The sequence below is a fragment of the Hyperolius riggenbachi genome, chromosome 6, assembly GCF_040937935.1.
Source record: "Hyperolius riggenbachi isolate aHypRig1 chromosome 6, aHypRig1.pri, whole genome shotgun sequence".
Classification (NCBI taxonomy): domain Eukaryota; kingdom Metazoa; phylum Chordata; class Amphibia; order Anura; family Hyperoliidae; genus Hyperolius; species Hyperolius riggenbachi.
The window spans coordinates 142,357,186-142,378,350 of record NC_090651.1 but is presented as its reverse complement, the minus strand read 5'-3'; the positions used below and the strand labels follow the sequence as shown (position 1 = coordinate 142,378,350).

General features: G+C 42.3%; 1 protein-coding gene across 2 annotated transcripts in view; it reads right to left on the bottom strand.

The window, feature by feature from the left end:
- LOC137521151 (pancreatic alpha-amylase-like) overlaps positions 1–21,165 on the bottom strand; it is a 37,945-nt gene that overhangs the window by 4,606 nt on the left and 12,174 nt on the right. Inside the window, exons 1-6 of one of the 2 annotated variants that reach the window (XM_068240029.1) lie at positions 17,083–17,482; positions 10,612–10,758; positions 6,086–6,283; positions 3,221–3,451; positions 301–434; positions 101–223 (exon numbers count right to left, since the gene is read on the bottom strand). In XM_068240029.1, coding sequence (XP_068096130.1) covers positions 101–223; positions 301–434; positions 3,221–3,451; positions 6,086–6,283; positions 10,612–10,758; positions 17,083–17,250 — 1,001 coding nt within the window. In that variant the 5' untranslated portion in view covers positions 17,251–17,482. Of the gene's footprint in view, positions 1–100; positions 224–300; positions 435–3,220; positions 3,452–6,085; positions 6,284–10,611; positions 10,759–17,082; positions 17,483–21,165 lie in introns of those variants that run through there. The other variant, XM_068240028.1, reaches the window with a different exon arrangement.

The window sequence follows — 21,165 nt, the reverse complement described above, 5'->3', positions numbered from 1 at the left end:
GAAATGAGAAACAGAAAAAATAATCAAGCGTTAGAGCGTATCTATCAGTACAAACACACATATGATTAATGGATGATTCATATCTACATTAATTTCTTACCGAGCATCAAAGAAAGTAAGGATGGAGGTTCCTCCAGCACCGTGTCCTCTCTGGTTATCATGGTTGTCTACAAACACCAGTGCTCGGCTAGAAGGCATGAAACCCCATCCTTCTCCCCAGTTCCTGCATGGCAAAACAGCAATAAGCAACACTCCTTACACAGTTCATGTTCAGCACAGGCAAAGACTTGCAGCACTCACTTCAAGTATGACATCCTTTCTCCATTCCACTTGCGAATCACATTGCCAAGTTTGGCTCCATATTTGAATTCAGTCACACGCCCATTTCCATAGTATTCACTAGCTGAAATGGCTTCCCCTCCAAGATCAATCACCTGTTATAAATACACAGACTGTGAGTATAAAAATGTATTTAATTAGACCCTAAACTGCACAGTGATAACTTATGCAATGTGAATGCAATATATATATTATATGTGAGGAACCCTAATTTTTTTTTTCTATTAAGAGATGTTGCTCTAAGATGCAGAGAATGTCACTGGCTTCTTATTATAGATTTTATAAATGGTACAGCTCAGGCCTGGGCAAACTACCCGGCCTGCGGCCATTGTAAAGATGGCCCTCCGCTAGATGGACAGATTCTCTCCCCCCATCCTCTCCCTCTAAAGTGCAGCACGCAACAACAAAAGGAACTCACCCAATTGTTCGTTCCACCAGCAGTCTCCATGGCAAAGGCGGTGTCATGTGACATGCCATCATTACGTACCAGCATGTCACATGATGCCACCGTTGCCATGGAGATCATCACTGAAAAGAGCAATTGGGTGAGTTAAACCCAATCATCTTCACCCACACCAACTCTGGAGGGAGAGAAAGTGCAAGGGGGGAGACAGAGGAGCAGCAGGCCACATTCTAGTGGCGATTTGTTAACTGATCATGTGACAATTTCAAAACTACAGATGTAAGCAAGCAAGTGTCACTCACAAACATCTGCTGTAATGCTGGGAATAAACAATGAGATTTTCAGCAGATTAACTGTCCGATCGATTCTCTGATTGATTTTCTAATCGCTTTTCTGGTTGATTTCCAGTCACTTCAATGAGAAAATCGATCAGAAAAATGATCGAAATTAGATCAGACCTGCCGGAAATTATTTAGCGAGCCATCTATCTGCCAAAAAAAGTCATGGTATATTCCCAGCATCAGGTTTGCAATAATGAAAAAACATTACCAGATCAGGAATGCCTTGACTGGTTTACAGGCTCTTAAGTGAAAGTGGTAACTGGTAGCAGTTAACAAATTTAGCGAGCTTGAACTGGTGTATTTGTTAACTGTTAATAATCAACCAATTATTTGGTTATGGTATCTGAGTCATTACGGTTTTTAAGTTTACAAAGAAATTTGATAAGGTCAGTGGGCAGAAGTGATGGAAAACCCATGAATCTTGTCATATTGATAGCTGCAAAGTGTTAGTGATCTCTCTTGGAAATATCGGAATGTTTTGCTCCGTTATTTATATTCAGAGGCTAGTGTATTTTATTTAAGTATTTATATAGTGCTGACATATTACGCAGCGCTGTACAGAGTATATATTGTCTTATCACTAACTGTCCCTCAGAGGGGCTCACAATCTAATCCCTACCATAGTCATATGTCTATGTATATAGCTTGCAGTGCATGTATCATAGTCTAGGGACGATTTAGGGGGAAGCCAATTAACTTAACTGTATGTTTTTGGGATGTGGGAGGAAACCAGAGTGCCCGGAGGAAACCCACGTAGACACGTGGAGAACATATAAACTCCTTGCAGATGTTGACCTGGCTGAGATTCGAACCAGGAACCCAGCGCTGCAAGGCGAGAGCACTAACCACTACGCCACCGTGCCGCTCCGCATTTTTTTGATGTCATATCAATCCTTGCAACCTTGACGACAGTGCAACATTTAGCACGCAATAACGAAGTTACTGTTTTACATACATCGGTACTTTACTTGATAACCAAATAAATAGTAAGGCAAATAAAAAGACGAATGTCTTTCTCAAATGGTTTGTTTATTTTTCTAACTATTTATTCGTATATTGTGCAAGGTGATTTCTGTGGGGTAGACACTCATAAAGGAAACCTAAAGTGAAAGACAAAATTTCCCATTTACTTACCTGGGGCTTCTTCCAGCCCTCTGAAGTCTACCTGGTCCCACGTCTTCATCCAGCACTCTGCCGTTTCTCCGGTGTTCCCCTCCAATGCTATATGCGTAGCCCCGTGCCTCCTCCAACGGGCTGCCATGACTGGGATGCTCTGTGCTTGCGCAGTGAGCAGAAATTGCTATCGCTCATGCACAGAATGCCCCCGGTTGCAAAAGCGCAATAAGGATGCGCATGGCCAGCACCGCACATGTGCAGTGGCCGGCCCACTTGCCAGTTGGACAGATTATGAAGGTAGACAGCAGAGAAGCGACGTAGCACCGAATGATGGCGAGGGAGAGGGAGGACTTCAGGGAGCTGGAAGAAGTCCTAGGTAAATAAATGGGCATTATTTTTTTCAATTTGGGTGACTGAAGTCAAATGAAAAAATAAAGTTAGACACTCGCCTATGGAGAGGGAAGACTGTGGATCCCATAAAGTTTACCCAGTCCTCTTTCCATGCTTTCAGGAGCCTTTATGAAGTCCTCAAAAATCTTCAAAAGCTCTCATGTCCCTGTGTGCTTTTGAAGGTGAGCGGCTCCATACTGCGTAATGTGGAACTGCCCGTCTTTGGAGGCTCTTGGGTACACGAGTGCTTCTCTGAAGCCTTCTGAAGAATCCTTAAGGTGTGTAATTTTAAAGAAGGGTTCCCAAACGTGAAGAATTTCAATGGAGAAAGCAGTGGACAAAGGGCATGGAGAGAGGACTGGGAAGGCTCTATAGAATCCAAACCACTGTGAGTTTTGTATGCACTAGTGGTGTCATTTGTTGTGCACCTGAGAATGAGCAAGGAGCACAAAAAGGCTTGTGTAGTTTATGCACAATAGAGATTCTTGCCAAGCAAGATTACTAGGGAGAATGTCCCTTGAAAGAGAAGACTATAGAAATGTCTTTGGTCTGTCTAGATGAGCAAATATGTTATTCTGCTGCCCTTTCAAGCAGACATCCTTTATTTTGTAAACAACAATCAAATCCTTACCTCTTGGAAGATGAAAGGACGAGTACCACCGGGGAACCACTGAGTGTTCAGGTTGTTCAGTCTGCCAAGAATGTTAGCAATATCTCCAGGCCACATGTGTTTTGAGGCATCCAGTCTGAAGCCGGCTACACCAATGCTGATGAGGTTATTTAGGAAAGCTGCAATCTTGCCCCGTACGTATTCCTTCTCCAGTGCCAAGTCCAAGAGGCCTACAAGTCTGCAGTCTCTCACCTATGGTTGCAGTAGTGAACAGTTTGTTACACACTATCCAGCTCGTGACTAAAATGTGCAATCTATGGTATATCACGTGTCACATGAATGTGATTCTGTGGCAAAGACAAATTAACAGCAAACATTTCTTTAACCCAACTATTTACATCTGGTTGCTGTTGCCATGTAGAAAAGATAAAGAGCAAGGGGGGAGGGGGGCTGGTGAGCTGTCACCCTAAACGAAAAAAAAACACAGAGACAGAGGGATCCCAAATGATGCAGTGCATCACACTCCATAGATGAAATAACAAATAGTATACGGAGGGTACTCACAAAGGGAGGTTGCAATGGGGCAACCAACCACTGCAGGCAGTTGGAGATCAATATACTCAACTCCACTTGGGGGTCCTGGGGAGCCAAAAATGTTCGCACCTTTCAAGGAAAAATGGGTCCTAAGGACCTATAGACGGGTCCAAGGGTATCCCCTACCCTGAGGTGGGGATATTACATGCACAAACAGGGTGAAAAGGCACCCAAAGGAAAATAAAATGAATTAAAATCTATGAAATAAGGTTTAAAGTGGCTTACCTCAATGAAGACAAATTCATATATAAATGAATGAATGAATGAATGAATGAATGAATGAATCTTTAATAGCACTGGCAAAGCATTTCATGGGTCTACACCCACTTCTGAGGAAACATCTACAGTTATATTTAAAACAAATCTGAAGTCAGAATAAACTTATGAGATAGTAAATAATTGTGGCTTTAGAACTAAATCTAAATAGAATTTTCCTGAGGTCTCCACATTGTATTTTGGTTTTAAGGGAATCTAGGTATAAGATTGAACTAAGCACTGATATGGCTGCTGTTTATCCAGTTCCACACAGAGAAATGATGACCTATTGAACTCGTCATTGCTATCCTGCTATCATAAGTGTTTGCACAGCCACAAAGAGATTTTATGACCTCCAACTACTTTTCAGGGGAGCTGCCACTGCAGTCCAAAGCACTGGTTTATTAACCCTTGCGATGAAAGAAAATTAAGTTCAAAAATAGGATTGGTACCATATGTAGAGAATGATCTGTTTGGCATATCAGGTCATAATCAATCTGTGTACAAGATAAAGAGCAAGGGGGGAGGGGGGCTGGTGAGCTGTCACCCTAAACGAAAAAAACACAGAGACATATAACATATACACTATAGCAGCATAGAGGGTGATATATCGGCTGGGAACGCGGAGAATCACTCGCGTTCCAAGCCTGTCGGCGGCTATCGCCGAACCCATAAGTAGCCGCCCGCGGGGACAGGAGGATCGGAGCGAGGCTGTGAGGGCACCATACAGCTTCAGGGGGCTGAGGGATGCCCCAGGTGAGTAAAAATCATTTTTTTTTTGAATTAAGTATCCCTTTAAGTCCAGCTGCACATAACTGTAGAGTGAAGTACAGTGAGTTATCACAGCTTAACCTCTTCCAGTTTTTGGACGTACCTCGGAACCAATGCTATATAGATGCATCAAAATGTTGTTGTCTAGCAATGTATCTATACAGTACTGGGGTCCCCAAACTCTGCGCCCTTGCAATCGCTACAGACGCACAGGCTAGCGATAATGGTATGCTACATGCCCAACTAGTGATTCAATTTGGAATGTATGGTATCGTTTTAACTGGGATGAGCCAAGTAGTGTATTTTGAGGCATGCTACAACTGTGGCACTTGTCATGTAAAAATTAGGAAGTGGGAAATATGAAAAAATGCTTAATTTTTGCGTTTATGTTTAATTTGTTTCAATTAAGTGCCTGTGAAATAAAAAAAATACTTGGAGAAATATTACCAAAAGGAAGCCTAATTTGTCCTGAAAAAAGCAGTGTAATATCACTTTGATGGCATAGGTAATAAAAAGTTATTGCTTTATCAATAGTGACACAGCTGATATGCCAAAATTGTCAGGAACCTTAAGGGGTAAAAACCCCGGAACCTAAAGTGGTTAAGACTGCATTCCTGTATCAAGGCAAAAACAATGTAAAAATATGGGCCCAAACTATATAAAAATGTACTAAAGAAATCTGTGCTTATGCCATCACATTTGAGAAAGTGACTTAAAGACCGGAATTCTGTAATTATTTCAAAATATAGCTAATCATGTATGACACTGCAGCTGACAAAGAAAAAAGTTATTGAATCTGTATAGCATAACTTTTCCTTTTGAATGCAATTAGTTTTTCTATTTTTTTTTTCTATTTTATTTCTACTATGAAACCATTTATATAACCTAGCCTTTATTGTCTGAGCTAATACGAGTTGTCCACAGGTATATTCAAAAAGTCAAAGGGCCCAGTGCAAACTTTACACCGGGGCGCCACCAGCACTGCTTGTATAATAATCACATGATACAGATCACCAAAATTAAATTTTTAAAGACTGCCACTGTGTGTGAGAGATGTAGGCAGAGGGAAAGGAATGGTTTGTTAATGATTACCACTATCCAAAGCACATATAGAGGTAATCATTACCACTACAGTATCAATAAAAAACAAATGAAGTGATTGAAGGATGTATCCATGTGGGCCCCTCAGGTCTATGGCCCTGGTTTGGTCATGTCTTCTGCATCCCTTATTGCTCTACATCACTGATGTTGTCTCATAATTCCTACCTGATAAATATCTCCATAATTCTCAATTTCTCCACTTCCTGTCCTGCACTTGCCATCGTTGAAATCCAGGTTAGAGTAAGGTACTCCAGAGAATTCCTTGGTGTTAGCATTGAAGTAGCTTCCACAAGTGGAATGTGTTCCTGCACCTCCGCCTCCTCCGCACATGTGGTTAATGACAGCATCAACGTAGATATACACCTATAGTAATATAGACAGACATTTACAATGTGCCTAATATCTTGGTTCATCAAACATCAAGATCGCCCCAAAATTAAGTTTTTATCTATTTTGCAAATATTGGTTCTTTTGTGTGTCTTTTGACCTTGGCAGAGCAGGATCGTCCACAAGGCAAACTAGGCAGGTGCCTAGGCCTAGTGGGTGTCAAGTGGCCCAGCTGCCACTCTCTCTAAACCCTCTTACTCCTTAGATTACCAAAAGAACCATAAAATTAGATGTCTCTGTTAACATCTTGCCTAGGCTATATTTTCTCATTCCATCTTTGGACCTAGGCGGTTATGTGACTTTCCAGGACATCTGCTTGAAACAGTCTGAGTCTGTGTTAGGCCCTGTTTACACTTAATCAGTTGGTGTGCGTTAGTGTGCGTTTTTTCCATAGCAGTGCATTGTGAAAAAGATTTAAGTTAAAACACGTTAAGTGTGAAAGGTGCCATAGGAAAACATGGGCATTACTTTGAAAATCAGTTTTCTTTCAGTTATAACTGAGAGCAACTGATTAAGTGTAAAAGGGCCCTTAATGTATGCACAGTAGTTAATAAAAACAAAACAAAAATCATACTGCAGTTTTAGCCTTTTTTGTTTGTTTTTGTAGCTTACTGTGGTTTTTCTCCAGGCAAGTTCTTATCGGTCTGGTTGCTCCCTCCCCACCCCACAGGCATGGCAACATAAGATTAAAAGTGTTAAAAAGGCTGCTGTAATGGATTGCGGAGACACGCCGCGCGGTCTGACAGCGAGGCGGCTGGTTCCGCGTTCAGACCGGCGATTTCTCCGCAGCAGCATGCGTCTGGTTTGTCTGAGCCTAGTAGTGCACACAGATGGAGAGCTACGCGCGCGCGCTAGCAGGCAGGCCCTTTATGCCAATAGGAGAGGGATCAGCTGATCAGGACGATCAGCGGATCCCAGCGCAGTAGGTGATTGGCTGAATGGGACTGGGCGGCGCTGAGGAGCGCTCTGCTATATATACTTCTTGCCTGTCAGTTACGGGTTGTCTGCCGCTGCGAATGCTTATGTGTTAGCACTCAGACCATAGTCAGATCTCATAGTGTGTTAGAACCAGGTGGACCTGGGAATTCACACTTAGCCAGATTACTGTGTTATTACTGTGTTATACTTTAGACCAGTTCCAGGGTGTTGAGACCACGGACCTCACATCCAAGCTTAGGGATACTGTGTTATTACTGTGTTATACTTTAGACCAGTTCCAGTGTGTTGAGACCACGGACCTCACACCCAAGATTAGGAATACTGTGTCATTGCTGTGTTATTCTTTAGACCAGTTCCTGGGTGTTGAGACCACGGACCTCACACTCTAGACTAGGCCTCTGCTTGGTATCTGTTATGACCTATTGCTCTCTTGACCCTTCTCCTGCTCTCTGATTCGGTACCTACGCATATCTGATTACCTGTTGCCAACCCTGCCTGTCCCTGGTTACCGAATCAGCCTTCTGTCTCTGTACCTTATCTGCTCGTGTGTTGCTGACCCGGCCTGGCCGACCCTTCTACCTGTGACACCCCCCCGGTGGGGTGTCCAGTAGCTGCAGGGACTCCCTGTCCCTCAGAGGGACCTCTCTGCAATTCAGTCAGGGACTCTATCTCATAGGAGTCCTTTGACTGCAGTAGAGTCTGACTCCCAGCAGTTCAGGGAATCACTGGCTCTCTGGTTATCTCCAACCCAGACTAGGAGATACTCGTTATACGGTCTAGGGTCACCTGCTCCTCAGGTGGTCCAGGCTCATATACTGTTGCACCAAACACTTACACTTTATCAGGTGTCCAGAGGTTAGTTATACTTGTATTATTGGTGATTCTGCAGATCATCAATAATCAGGTATATATCTGTATTCTTGGTGATACTGCAGATCACCAATAATCAGATTCTCTCTGTGTGCTGACACCGATCGTTACAGCTGCAAATACAAATTTTCTGGTAAATAATGGTGATCAGGTACCACCACTAAATCTTGCAGTTTTCCAAAGAATGCTGCTGATCATGTGTCTTAATAAAAAAAATCCCTGAATTAAATATTCCCTACACCGTAAAACCTTCAAAAACTTTTATAGCTTTATTTTTTAATTGATTCTTTAAATCTTAGGTCATGTTCACACAATCAGATTGTTTTCCGCAACAGACCAATGGACTTGTCAATGGATCCCATGTTAACTATAGGATCCTTTCATACATGTCCATTGTGTCAGTTGTGGAGATGGAATGCAAAGTTTCAATGGTGCACAGCTTTTTTGGAGACCTGATGGAATGAGATGTCCATTACAATAGGTTCTCCTCAGACTGCACTCCTCCCTTGCTTCAATTGGTAGTGCACTGTCTAGTCTGTGTGGTTGACACGGACTTGTAGAATCCAAAAGTAGACGTGACCAGAACAGGACGGTTCAAACAACAGATGTATTCACTTTCACAATGTGAACAACATCAGCCCAGACATCCAGCCATCGATCAGGATGTAACTACAGCTCTTAACCCTCCTGGCGGTCTATTAAAAACCGCCAGGGGGCAGCGCAGCATTTTTTTTTTTTTAAATCATGTAGTGAGTCTAGGGCTCGCTACATGATAGCCGCTGTGCAGCGGCATCCCCCCACCCGCTCCGATCGCCTCCAGCGATCTGCAATCTGGAAATCCCGTTCAAAGAACGGGATTTCCTGGAGGGCTTCCCCCGTCGCCATGGAGATGGGCGTGATGACGTCACCAACATCATCGACATTGTGACGTCATCGGGAGTCCCGATCCACCCCTCAGCGCTGCCTGGCGCTGTTAGGCCAGGCTGTGCAAGGGATCTGGGGGAGCGCGGTGCGGTGGGTAGCGGCGAATCGGTGCGGTGGCGATCGGCTTACCGCCAGGAAGGTTAAAAGAATACATCATAGCTCTTGATGCATGCAGTGAATAAAGGACATTTTTGGTCAGGCTATGTCCACACTGCAGCCAGGTCTGCTCACAACGGACTGTCACCGTTACAAGCGGTTTGACTATCACATTGCTATCACTTGACAAAGATCGGTCAATCCACTTGAAACAGTGACAGTGTAGACATAGCCTGGCCCAAAAAGTATGTCCTTTATTCACTGCATGCAGCAAGAGCTATGAATACCTTTAAGTTACACATCAGGAACCCTGACAAGTGTAAATCCAGCCTTTTTGAAAGTATCATACCCTTCATATTCTCCCCCTGCTTTTTGTGATCTCCAAAGAACTTGGAACCTTCTTTAAAGTTTGGTGGAAAAACTCCAAGGCCATATGCAATTCCATTTTTCTCCTGAGTTTTCTCCTAGGAGATAATTTCTCAACTTCTTTTTTAACCACTTCAGCACCAGAGCAATTTTATCCGCCCATTCATTTCTCATTAACTAGCATAGATGAATATCTTGGTGAAGTAACTTTTCACTTCAATTAAAAAAGTACCAAAAATTAGGTAATAAAGTACCCTCAAAATATTTTGAATATTTTCTTGCTTGCTGGTGGTTTAAATGGCATTTTATTGGCAAGGTGTGAAAATTTAAAGTAGGAGAAAACTAGGAGAAAAAGTTAATTGCATATGGGCCCAAGTGTTAGCTCCCATCCTGTCTCTGTTGTTCTCTAGGACTTCAGCAGGAATATCTGTGGTAGGCTGAGCTTTATTACTCTGCTCCAAACCATAGTTCATACAGTCCACACACTAGTATGGAGAGTCCAGAGATATTAGGAGTGTCACTGGACCCATAACATAGCAAAAATGTAATCCAGGGAAAATAAAAACAAAAATGTATTTCCCCATTGTTTAAAAATAGGCCCTTAAGGCTCATACACACGCCCAACAATAGTCTTTTAAATGCATGATTATCAAACAACTTGATGAAGTTGGACAACTTTTGTCAAGACGACAAGGCGTTATCACTGATAAGAGTCGACCAACGACTGATAAGATGCAGCTCAACTCAATCCAACAGTTGGATTAATTGGAGCTGCATCTTATCAGTCGTTGTTCGCCTCTTATGAGTGATAACGCCTTGTCGTCTTGACAGCTTCAAGTTGTTTGATAATCGTGCATTTAAAAGACTTGTTGAGTGTGTGTATGTGGCTTTAGGTATTTGTGGCAGCCAGAGCTAACTACTGGATTTAAAGTGAAACCACAGCCCAACAATAAATGCTATATTGCTTTTAGGCCAAATTTGATGAAAAGAATGAAAAGTAGTAACACATTTGTTTGACTCAAAACAATAACATAAAAATAGGATTTCAATTCATACATGATGCACAAGGTACAAATAAGCAGATGAGGTGCAATTGCTAACATTCTTACCCCAACATTGTTACACCTGGTGACCATGTCTCGGAACTGCTGCTCGCTGCCGGATCTGGAGCAGAGCTTGTAGCTGATTGGCTGGTATCTCTCATACCATGGTCTCCAAGGACTGTTAATAACAATATTCTCGTTTGGTGGGGAAATCTGTTATCAATATAATAAAATCATATTAGTAGCAGGCAATATAAGTTTATGTGTGCGCTTTCACATTATATATTTTGCTTAATTCTGTATTAGCAAATATTTACGCAAACAATTATTGGTTTATTTGCGGTTATCCACCCAGAATCTCATAGTGGGCATTTCAAGATGATCCATATTGTAATAAGCATAATGATTCCCACTCAGGATATGGTGTTTAATATTACACACCATTTACATAGAGTTATCTAACCATTTTCATCTTATAGGCAGCCTTTTTGTGTGATTTCATTAATAACATGGTCTTTTAGCTAGAATATCTTCATGTACTTCTGTGACATTTAACAGGGTTTATTTGATCAGCTATTTAGATCCTTTTTCCCAATGATTCTGTAAATAAAATGTTGCATTGATTCAAAAATAACGTTGTATAAAAATATTGACAACTGATACAGCTACATTTGAAGGCCCGTGCACACGCCTGACCAGTGGCGTAGCTAAGCAGCTATGGGCCCCGCTGCAAGTTTTACAATGGGGCCCCCCAAGCACTCTCTACATGACAATTGATACAACGCACCAAAACCTGCCAATGGCAACTACAGTGTCAGAGGTGCAAGAAGGGGATGGGGAACAGTCTGTTAATGATTACTACTATTCAAAGTATCTATAGAAGTTATTATTTTGAACACAGGACCAATAGAGAGCTAATACTGTAGTTTATGGAGGGCCCTTCGGGGCCCCTCTGGCCCAAGGGCCCCAAAGCGGCCGCAACCTCTGCAACCCCTATTGCTACGCCCCTGCGCCTGACTTAAGTCGGCTGAGGCGACCAAAAACTACCACCTTAGCCTAAAATCAGGTGTGTATATGGCAGCCAGCGACCCCCAAACAGCAAACAATCCTCTAGGCCAATCTACTCACCCCTAGCAACACCGATCCCCCGCTAATCCCATTGTTTGCGTCACTCCCCCAACTGATGCGTGACCTCACACACACGCTACTCATCGTCCCTACATCGTCCCACCACCCCCGCATAGAAAGACATATGGCTGGTGGTGCACAAAGCGGGGTTGGTGGGACGACGAGCAGCGGCGCAACAAAAAAATGGCTTGGTCAAAACATGATGTGGGAAGAGCCAAGTACTAGCAGTTTCTAGGCTAAATTGCACCCAGGGCAATGGCGTAAAATGCCCCCCCCCCAAATGGAGACAGGTGTAGGTGCCCCCAGTATAGGTTAGATGTGATAAAACACGGAAAAGCCGCCGCGTGTAATGGCGGCAAGGTGGCTGATTCCGTGTCCAGCGCAGCGGTTTGCATGCAGCAGCGTGCGTTTGGTGTGGCTGGGCCTGTTAGTTCACACAGGCTGAGGAATACGCGCACGCACGCGCGATGAGAGGCAGAACCTTTATGACAAACAAGGAGGGATCAGCTGACCAGGTTGGTCAGCTGACCTCAAAGCAAGTGGCTATTGGTTGATCGCTGATGGGTGGCGCTGGAGAGCGCGCACTATATATAGTCACTGCTGGTCAGTCTCAAGTTGTCTGCCGTTGCGAACACTACGTGGAAGCACTCAGACCTTAGTCAGATCCTACAGTGTTTTTGAACCAGGAGGTCCTGGGAATTCACATTGAGCCAGATTACTTCTGTGTATTATTGTGTTATACTTCAGACTAGTTCCAGGGTGTTGAGACCACGGACCTCACACCCAAGATTAGGGACTTTGTGTTATCATTCTGTTATACTTCAGACTAGTTCCAGGGTGTCGAGATCACGGACCTCACACCCAAGATTAGGGACTCTGTGTTATCATTCTGTTATACTCCAGACTAGTTCCAGGGTGTCGAGACCACGGACCTCACACCCAAGTCTAGGAATACTCTGTACCATCATGTTATACTCCAGACTAGTTCCAGGGTGTAGAGATCACGGACCTCACACCCAAGACTAGGCATTGTTGATATCTGTTATGACCTATTGCATTCCTGACTATCCCTCTGCTTTCTGATTCGGTACCTACGCATATCTGATTATCTCTTGCCAAACCCTGCCTGCCTTTGGATACCGAATCAGCCTTCTGTCTATGTACCTTGTCTGTCTGTGTGTTGCCGACCTGGCTTGCCCGACCTAGAGAGCTATCTCTCTCCTTAGAGATAGTCTCCAGACCTGCTAGTGACATCCACCTTTCAGGTGTCACTCACTCACAGATTCTTCCTACCCTCAGCCTGGGACTCCACCTCTTTGGAGGCCTCAGGCTGTTGGACGGTTTTTGTACTTCCCAAAAGGCGGTATTGCCCATACTGCCAGAGACCACCTGCTCCTCGGGTGGTCGTACTCAAAGTCGTTACTGTTGCACCAAGCACTCACATTATAAAGGTGTCCAGAGGTTAGTTATACTTAGATTATCTGTGATTCTGCAGATCATCAATAATCAGGTATAATCTGTATTCTTGGTGATACTGCAGATCACCAATAATCAGATTCTCTCTGTGTGCTGACACCGATCGTTACATTAGATAGGTAGGTGCCCGCAGTATAGGTTAGATAGGTAGGTGCCCCCAGTATAGGTTAGGTAGATGCCCCCAGTATAGGTTAGATAGGTAGGTACCCCTCAGTATAGGTTAGGAAGGTGCCCCCAGTATAGGAATCTACCTAACCTACTAAATCACCAGATTTTCAAACATCTCAGTAGGGATTTTGGCCTACTCTTCTTTTTGAAGCCTTCTTGTTTTGTATTATCATTTCAGATTTGTATGTTGGGGGTTTACAACCACTGAAACGTAAAAATTGCATGCTTACTGTAACTATCTTGTAAGGAATTGAACCTGTTTTGGTCCGTTTATATGTTTACCACCTACTTATCAGGAATAATCAATGAGATGCAAAAAATTTCTTGTTGCATTTAAATTTTTAAATGTTATGCAGCTTGAACTTGGACCTATAACAACTGGCAGGAAGTTATTTTGAAAGGTCCAATTTCAAGCTGCATATAATCTACAAGAAATTTGAAAGCAAGGAGAAATTATTTGCATCTCATTGATCATTCCTATGTGCTGATAATGTTTCAGGATGGCAAGGGAACAGAATGAATACATTTTTATTGTTACATAATCATGAGCTTATATAAAGTTTGAGGCCCTATTTACACTTACTGCGTTGTGTTGCGTTGCGTTGCATCCCATTTGCCAAACTCAGAGCAACGCATCTACGTGTGAATGCAGCCTGAAAGTACTGTTGCAGTAAAGATGTTTATAGGAAATGTACTTATATATCTAATAAATGATTCACCTTGTATTTTAGGCCTATGGGAGGATCCTTATATAATGAGCCTGAGACACCTGAGATTATTTTATTAGCTTCCTTTGCAACATTCATCTGTCATCATACACATGACATAGCTGTCTCATGTAAGGACACATCTAGCTTTCTAATCTTCTGTATTGCCCAGTATACTGTATATACTACAACAGTCATATAGTCATGGTATTCAGGAGAACACCATAACAACAATTCTTGACATAAAGCTTACAGTTCATATTATAAAAAATGACTGCATCTGAGGTTTCTCATGTGACTTACGGCCTAAGTAAATTTTCATATGATGTCTGACCTTTTAGGCCCGTTTCCACTACACGCAGATTGGATTCAGAATGGATGCAGAATGGATGCAGAAAAACTGACTCCAATGAATGCCTATGGGAAAATCTGCATCAGAAAAATCGCGTTTAGTGGAAACAGGCCCACAGGCATTCACTGGAGGCAGTTTTTCGGCATCCAATCTGCGTGTAGTAGAAACAGGCCCTTAGAGTGTTCTAAATATTTCAAATTATTACAGCCTACTGATGCAACACAAAGAACATAAGTAATCTGGCAAACATAGCCTGGATTTTTTTTTAAATTGTCTGTTATGAAAGAGCAAAAGCTGAATGGAAATATGATTGTAGCAGCACAAATGCTTATTTGTACCGGCCCTATGTTTTGAGATGGTCCAGCTGATGGTTAAAAACTTTTGCCACAAATAAAAATAAGCTTTTCAGAATGGATTATGTTCACCACTGATCTTCAGCCCCCCCAAAAATGTCAAGTGTTATGAAACGCAAAACTGAAGTTTTGCTCTAACATTAAGCACTGTATTGTAGCTTATATAGAGGTCTTAGTATTAACCCTTCCAGTAGCTTAAAAATAATTTACAGTATATCTTTATTCCTTATTATAGTTTTATGTTGTATTTAATGCTTTAGGCTCTATGTTCTCATGTGTGGTATGTGTACCCTTGGGGGTACTTCTGATAGTTCCAGGGGGTACTCGGGCTTGATATACTTGACCAAGAATACCAAATTTAGAATTTTAGAAAAAGATAAATCTTATTTAAAAAAAAACACCAAATTAGTAATGTTTTAGCTAATTAAAAGCAATAGTAAATGCTTGGAAATTGTTTAGAACCAATTATCATGTACTCAGATTAAATATATATTTGTCAAGGGGTACTTGTGATAATGTTTACTATGCTAAGGGGTACTTAGTGAGTACAGGGTTTTAAAAGGGGTACATATCAATAAAATGTTGAGAAACACTGCTTTAGGCCATAGATGAAATTGGAGTTTATTTTACATTAGATTCTGCCTAGAAGACTTAAGGTGGCCATACACTGATAGATTTGCAGCAGATTCGACCATCAGATAGATTTCTGTCAGATGCCTGTCAGGTCGAATTTGGCAGGAATCTGTCTGATGTGTGCCACATACTAGGAACAGATTTCCAATAGATTTCAGAATTCAATCTATTGGAATTCTATTGAAAATCGATCTAAAGGCATTACTGCACCATTAGATCCAATGCCACTTTATGGGCCATCGATCTGCTGACAGCAGCAGATCGACCTAGATCTTCCATCCTGTCAGATAGATCAAATCGATCGAAATCGGCCGCAACCGATCGAAATTGGCCGCAAATTGATTGAATGGGGAATTTGATAGAATCGGAGCATAACTACAAATCATGAAGAACCTAGTGAGACCTTGATGGACCCCCAAATGAGTCATATACAGTAGCAAGGGCAGTTACCAAACTTGGTCCACACCCGTAACAGGTGCTGTCACCATTCCCTACCCCCTTAACAACTCAGCAACCATAATATTTTTTCCCCACAAAAAGTGCCACGACCAACACCCCCCACCCCCTTCTCCCATATCAAATGCTGCATTTTTCCATCCTCCTCCCCTTCCTCCCCCATAAGAGTTAGTTCCACAGAGGTTGTGGAGCGCATGTTCTGTCCAGTTGTACTATCTGTAATTTTGCTCTCCCCCCTGGCAGTGCAAAGCAGCCATGGCCAGGAGTGTTTTGGGCATGTGTACTTACTGTGTATGCACAGCGGGACTTCTTAAATACGCATGGTCAAAATGCATTTGGCCATGGCTTCTGGCCAAAATTACACGAAGCGTGGAGTGGACAGAGCGTGCACTGCTCTTTCATCCTTTGTTTCACTGGCTTTAGTTGGAGCCACAAACTGGGGGCACAGTGATGCAACGGAGGGGAGTCCATTAAAACTGGAGGACAGGTATATTACACATTGCCCTTCAACTAAAAAATAAACGGATTGACATACAGAGCAAAAAAAGCACTAGAAATTGTGAAACAGCATGCACAGCATTAAGATACCCCAACAAGTGTAAATTGAAGGATAAACATGTTGTCAAGTTGCCCTCCAAGCCACATAAAATGACTGTTCCCAACCACTGCACTTATTTCTCCTCTTTTCATTTTTCGTATACTGCTGTAGCACTACGTTCTTCAGACAGTTGATGGACTGCCCAAGCCATTTTGGTAAATTGGTTAGCTGCAGTAGCTCTCCAGAGAAAGAAAACCCAACAGAAAGTTTTCCCGCTGACTTGTGTTCGGATTTGGGACCTACCAAATCCAGAACATTTTGATTTCTTCAGCTAAAATGCTATTAAACTAAACAGAGACATATTCAAGCAATATTAGTCATGATCAAATGGTAAAGTAGGGAGTGATCAAAGCAAATCAAAATTGTGAAAATCTGTCAACTAATCAAGCCGATTACATGCTTCTTTGTGAAGTTTTGCTACACATGAGCAACACTAGTTCTAACCCTATTTTGTACTACCCAAAACTAACTCATATTGCTTCCAGGAGCTTGGCTTAAAAATGTCTCTTCCTCAATACATCCTTATGTTAGTTTTGCCTTACATATTGGAGAAAGCATGTCTATTTAGTCATTCTTTTGACCATTATGCAAACACTTTTTTCTGCAATGCACTCTGGTAATTGGGCCCTGGTATAAGTAGACACATGCTTGGCCACAGACACTTACCTGTACACCGCCAAATCCATTTGGACCCAGATACCTCTCACATTCTGCAGCAATATCTACCCAACGCCATTCAAACAAGTGAACAATAGAAGTCCTGCCAGACCTTAAGTTTGGATTGTATTGGGCAGAGCAAAATCCCACAAGCACAAAGAGCAGTAGGAGCTTCATCCTGGAATCTAAGGTAACTTGGAGTTTAGATGTTTCCCTTTTTATACTTTACAGTTATCTGCAGAGTTCCACATATGTTTACCACCTGTCAAAAATCTCTCTGCATGCCAGGTGAATGGGTTCAACACATTCTCACTGTTACATAAACCCGAGCTCGTCTGACGTTTGAAAGTTTTGTTACCTTGAAGATGCCTATAATAGACTTTTTAGTGTATCTAATAAATGATTCACTGTGCATTTTAGGTTCATGAGAAAACTCTTATATAACAAGTATGTACTTGATGTCTATGTTCTAGGATTATATAACAAAAGGAAATGTATTACTGGCCTTGGTAACATCTATCTGTCATCATAGATATTTACACATAACCAACAGGTGTGTTCTTGTTTCTAGCTTTGACTATGTAGTGCCCGTTTCCACACGGCTACGTAGTCGCATCACACCGCGGCCGGTGTGTAAGCAATGCACGGCACTGGAACAGTTTCCATTGCATAATGGTTATGCAGGGTGGTGCGAGGCGGTCGGAGAATCTGCAGCATGCTGCAGATTCTCGCACGCTCACATCGGCGTTCCGTCTCCTCCAGTCACTTCCGCATTGGGAGATGCGGAAAAGACACGACTGCAAGTGGAAGTGACGCAATGCAGTGAGGTAGCCGCACTCGCATCACTTTGCAAGTGGAAAGGGTTCTGTCAGCTGCGTATATGCGTCCAAGGAAGTGCACGACGAACGCATGACACCACAACAAACCGTTTACATGACTTGTATTTTTCTGCACCAGCCAAGTGAGTGACTTGTGCATACTGCAAATGTAAAGAAGGACTGCACGACATGGCCGCATTCAAAACAAGTAGGTTGTTCAAACCATGCCGTACACACGTGGCCAGCTGCATGATATCAGCCCAACACTCATGTAAGTTGATCAGCCAAATGGATTGGACAGACTGCCTGTTAGCAGTCGCTCGTCTAGTCGTTTGCCATGCGTACACAGGCCTGATTGTCATCCAACAGACCAAAATCAGACGACAATTCCAGTGATGCTTAGCCTAGGCTCTTTAGCCATATAAAATGTTGCCCCCCCCCCCTCCCCCAAAAAAATAATTCGGGGAGACCAGGTATTATTTCTACTGGCTATGGAACACAGAGTAAACAAACATTTAACATTCAACAGGTATTTAAGTCAGGGTTAGGAAAGAATTTACAAAACTTGTCTTTGAGCACTGTGGGGTTACTGCAGATGCCGATCTGAGTACCGAGCACTGTGGATGTATATGCAATTACTCTTGAAACCGATTGTGGATTTGGTTGATCCTGAGCAGCTGGTGGTATACATACGTGAGACAAAGATTGGATCAGCGCCTGTATATACTACAAAATACAGGTTTATTTTCTGCCAATCCGACTGCATTTATATCAATGCTTGAGCTATTCATAGATGTAAATTGTACTCTGAGAGTGTACCTTTAAGGTGACCACCAACAGTCCAATTTTTAGCAAACAATCATTTTAGCGATCAGATAATTGTGATCGGATTGGCAGAAAATAAACTGATGTTATAAATAGGAAGTACAGATTGGTTCATTGATGGTGAAACAATGGTGAATCTGATCCCTCAACCAATTCTTTGCTAAAAAGTGGACCGTTAGTGTCCACCTTTAGGCTAAATTCACAGTAGCATGTTACGTTTTGGTCCTGTTTCAACAGGACCACAACGGAACAAAAAATTCGTACCACACGTTACGGATGCGTTACGTCGCATACAGTGAGGTGTGGTGAAGCGTACAGACAATGAAAAGCGTGCTTCCCTTTTACCTGCTAACATGCGCGTTTAGCAGTAACTCACTGCAGCAGTGGGTTACCATACCACAACACGTTACACCGCAGTGTTAAAGGTGTTCTCTGGAGGGGTGTGGGGGGGGGGGGGGGGTTGAAAATAAAAACTGACATTTACCTAGGGCTTCTATCAGCCCCCTGTAGCTGTAATGTCCCATGCCGTCCCCCTCTGATCACTCGTTCCCCACTGCTGACACCAGGCAATTATTTGTCCAACAAGATGAATAATGCACGCTCCCGCTCATGTCATCGGAAGCTTACTGAGCAGGCACAATGCAGTTTTCTTGTATTGCGCCTGTGCAGTAAGCTTCCGATGACGCGCGCGTCTGCGCAGTCACAGTTGGATGAGATGCCGCACTAGACCGGGGCCGGTGGCAGGGACCGGCAGATCATAGGAGGAAGGCGCATGACATTACAGCTACTGGGGGCTGATAGAAGCCCCAGGTAAGTGTCTGTTTTTATTTACAGTAACCCCCTCCCCGAGAACCCCTTTAATATCACACTGTCTGTGTCGCATAGACTTATCATTGCAGTGTGTAGTTCCACGTTGCAATGCCACCCTAATGTCGCTCCATAACGTCCCACTGTGAACGAGCACTGAGAACGTGACATTCTGAGGCTGTTAAAGAGGCGCTGTCAGCCATACCATCTCAGAAAAAAACAACACCACATATATAAATAGATAAATACTTGCTCTACTTACATAACATAACATATGTATTGCACTGTCTACATTTTAATTTTAGTGATTTTTCTATAGTAAAAAAAGAGAAAATCCTTTTTAGGATTCTTCATTTTAATTGTGTCTATCTTGAAGCCAATCCTGATGTCATTTCCTCCCTTACACTCCTCTGCCTGATTGTGTTTGCATTGCCCGCCCTTCTCCCAGTCTTCAGGTACTCCCACACAGCTCTGCAATAGAAAGTGCAATGTCTCAGCATGAGAAATATTGGCCAATCAGAGAGGAACAGAGGTGTGGGAGGGGAAAACAGGAGGGAAAGCTGTTTCAGTCAATTAGGCTGCATTAGTTAAGTCTGAGGGGAAAGTAAAGAAGAAGATAAAAAAAAGACAACCCAGCATGCCCTGCAACTTCCTTTGTGTGGTAGATGTACCAAATAAGAGCCAGGGAAACTGGGGAATGTTGTTTTATGGATAAGAAAAGTAATAGTGATTTTTAACTTTTGTATTGCCTGGTTAACATCCTTATTACTTGTTTACCAGATAAAAATAAAGAATTTAATTTTGATTTTATGCCCGACAGTTACACTTTAACGTTGGATTCTAAAAAGCATTTTGCTGTCTTTGAACTGTTGTGTTGTGGAAGGTACCTTGGATAGACAAAAATATAATTGTCCACCAGTTTAACTATGACTTCCTCATAGAAACACAAATAACATGATGCCTTCATACTTTGTGCACCTTATGAGGGGGTTATTTGCCCAAACTCTAGCATGTCTAGCATGCTACTGCCCCTTTGCACCAATCAATTATTGCAAAGTGACAATTATGATTTACTTCCTGTAACAGAACATTTATTCAGGATTTTATTTATGTTTTGCGTGTGTGTGGTGCATGGATTTCTGAATGATAGCATGGATACGGGAAGGGGAGGGGGAGCAAAAATACTAATATCTCTATATTATAACTACACATCCATGTGACTTAAATTGTCTCCATCTTGTAGCTTGTCCTGAAATATTTTAGCTAATTCTGCCTACCCAGCTGTTTGTCATTTGTCAGATGTTTATCTTGAGTATACAAGGTCACTTGTTCTAGCTGACAGTCTGCAGTTAGGTCACCATAACCTTTTATAACAATTGTTTAATAGTTACTGTATATGCCATGACTGAATAATCTCACCATCCTAATTTGTATTAATCAATGCTTCCATTTCATTGAATTAAAAAAAATCTGCTTTATGTAATTCATTTTGTTTTTGTCTGTTTAAAATAGTGTATAAACTAATGGCTGAAACTGCAGATTTAACTTGCAAAGGGAGTCTCTCTTGCCTTGTTATTTCTATTAAATGAGACCTACCAAATTTAGACCTCCAAAGACAACATTTTTAGGCTGTTGGCCTAAT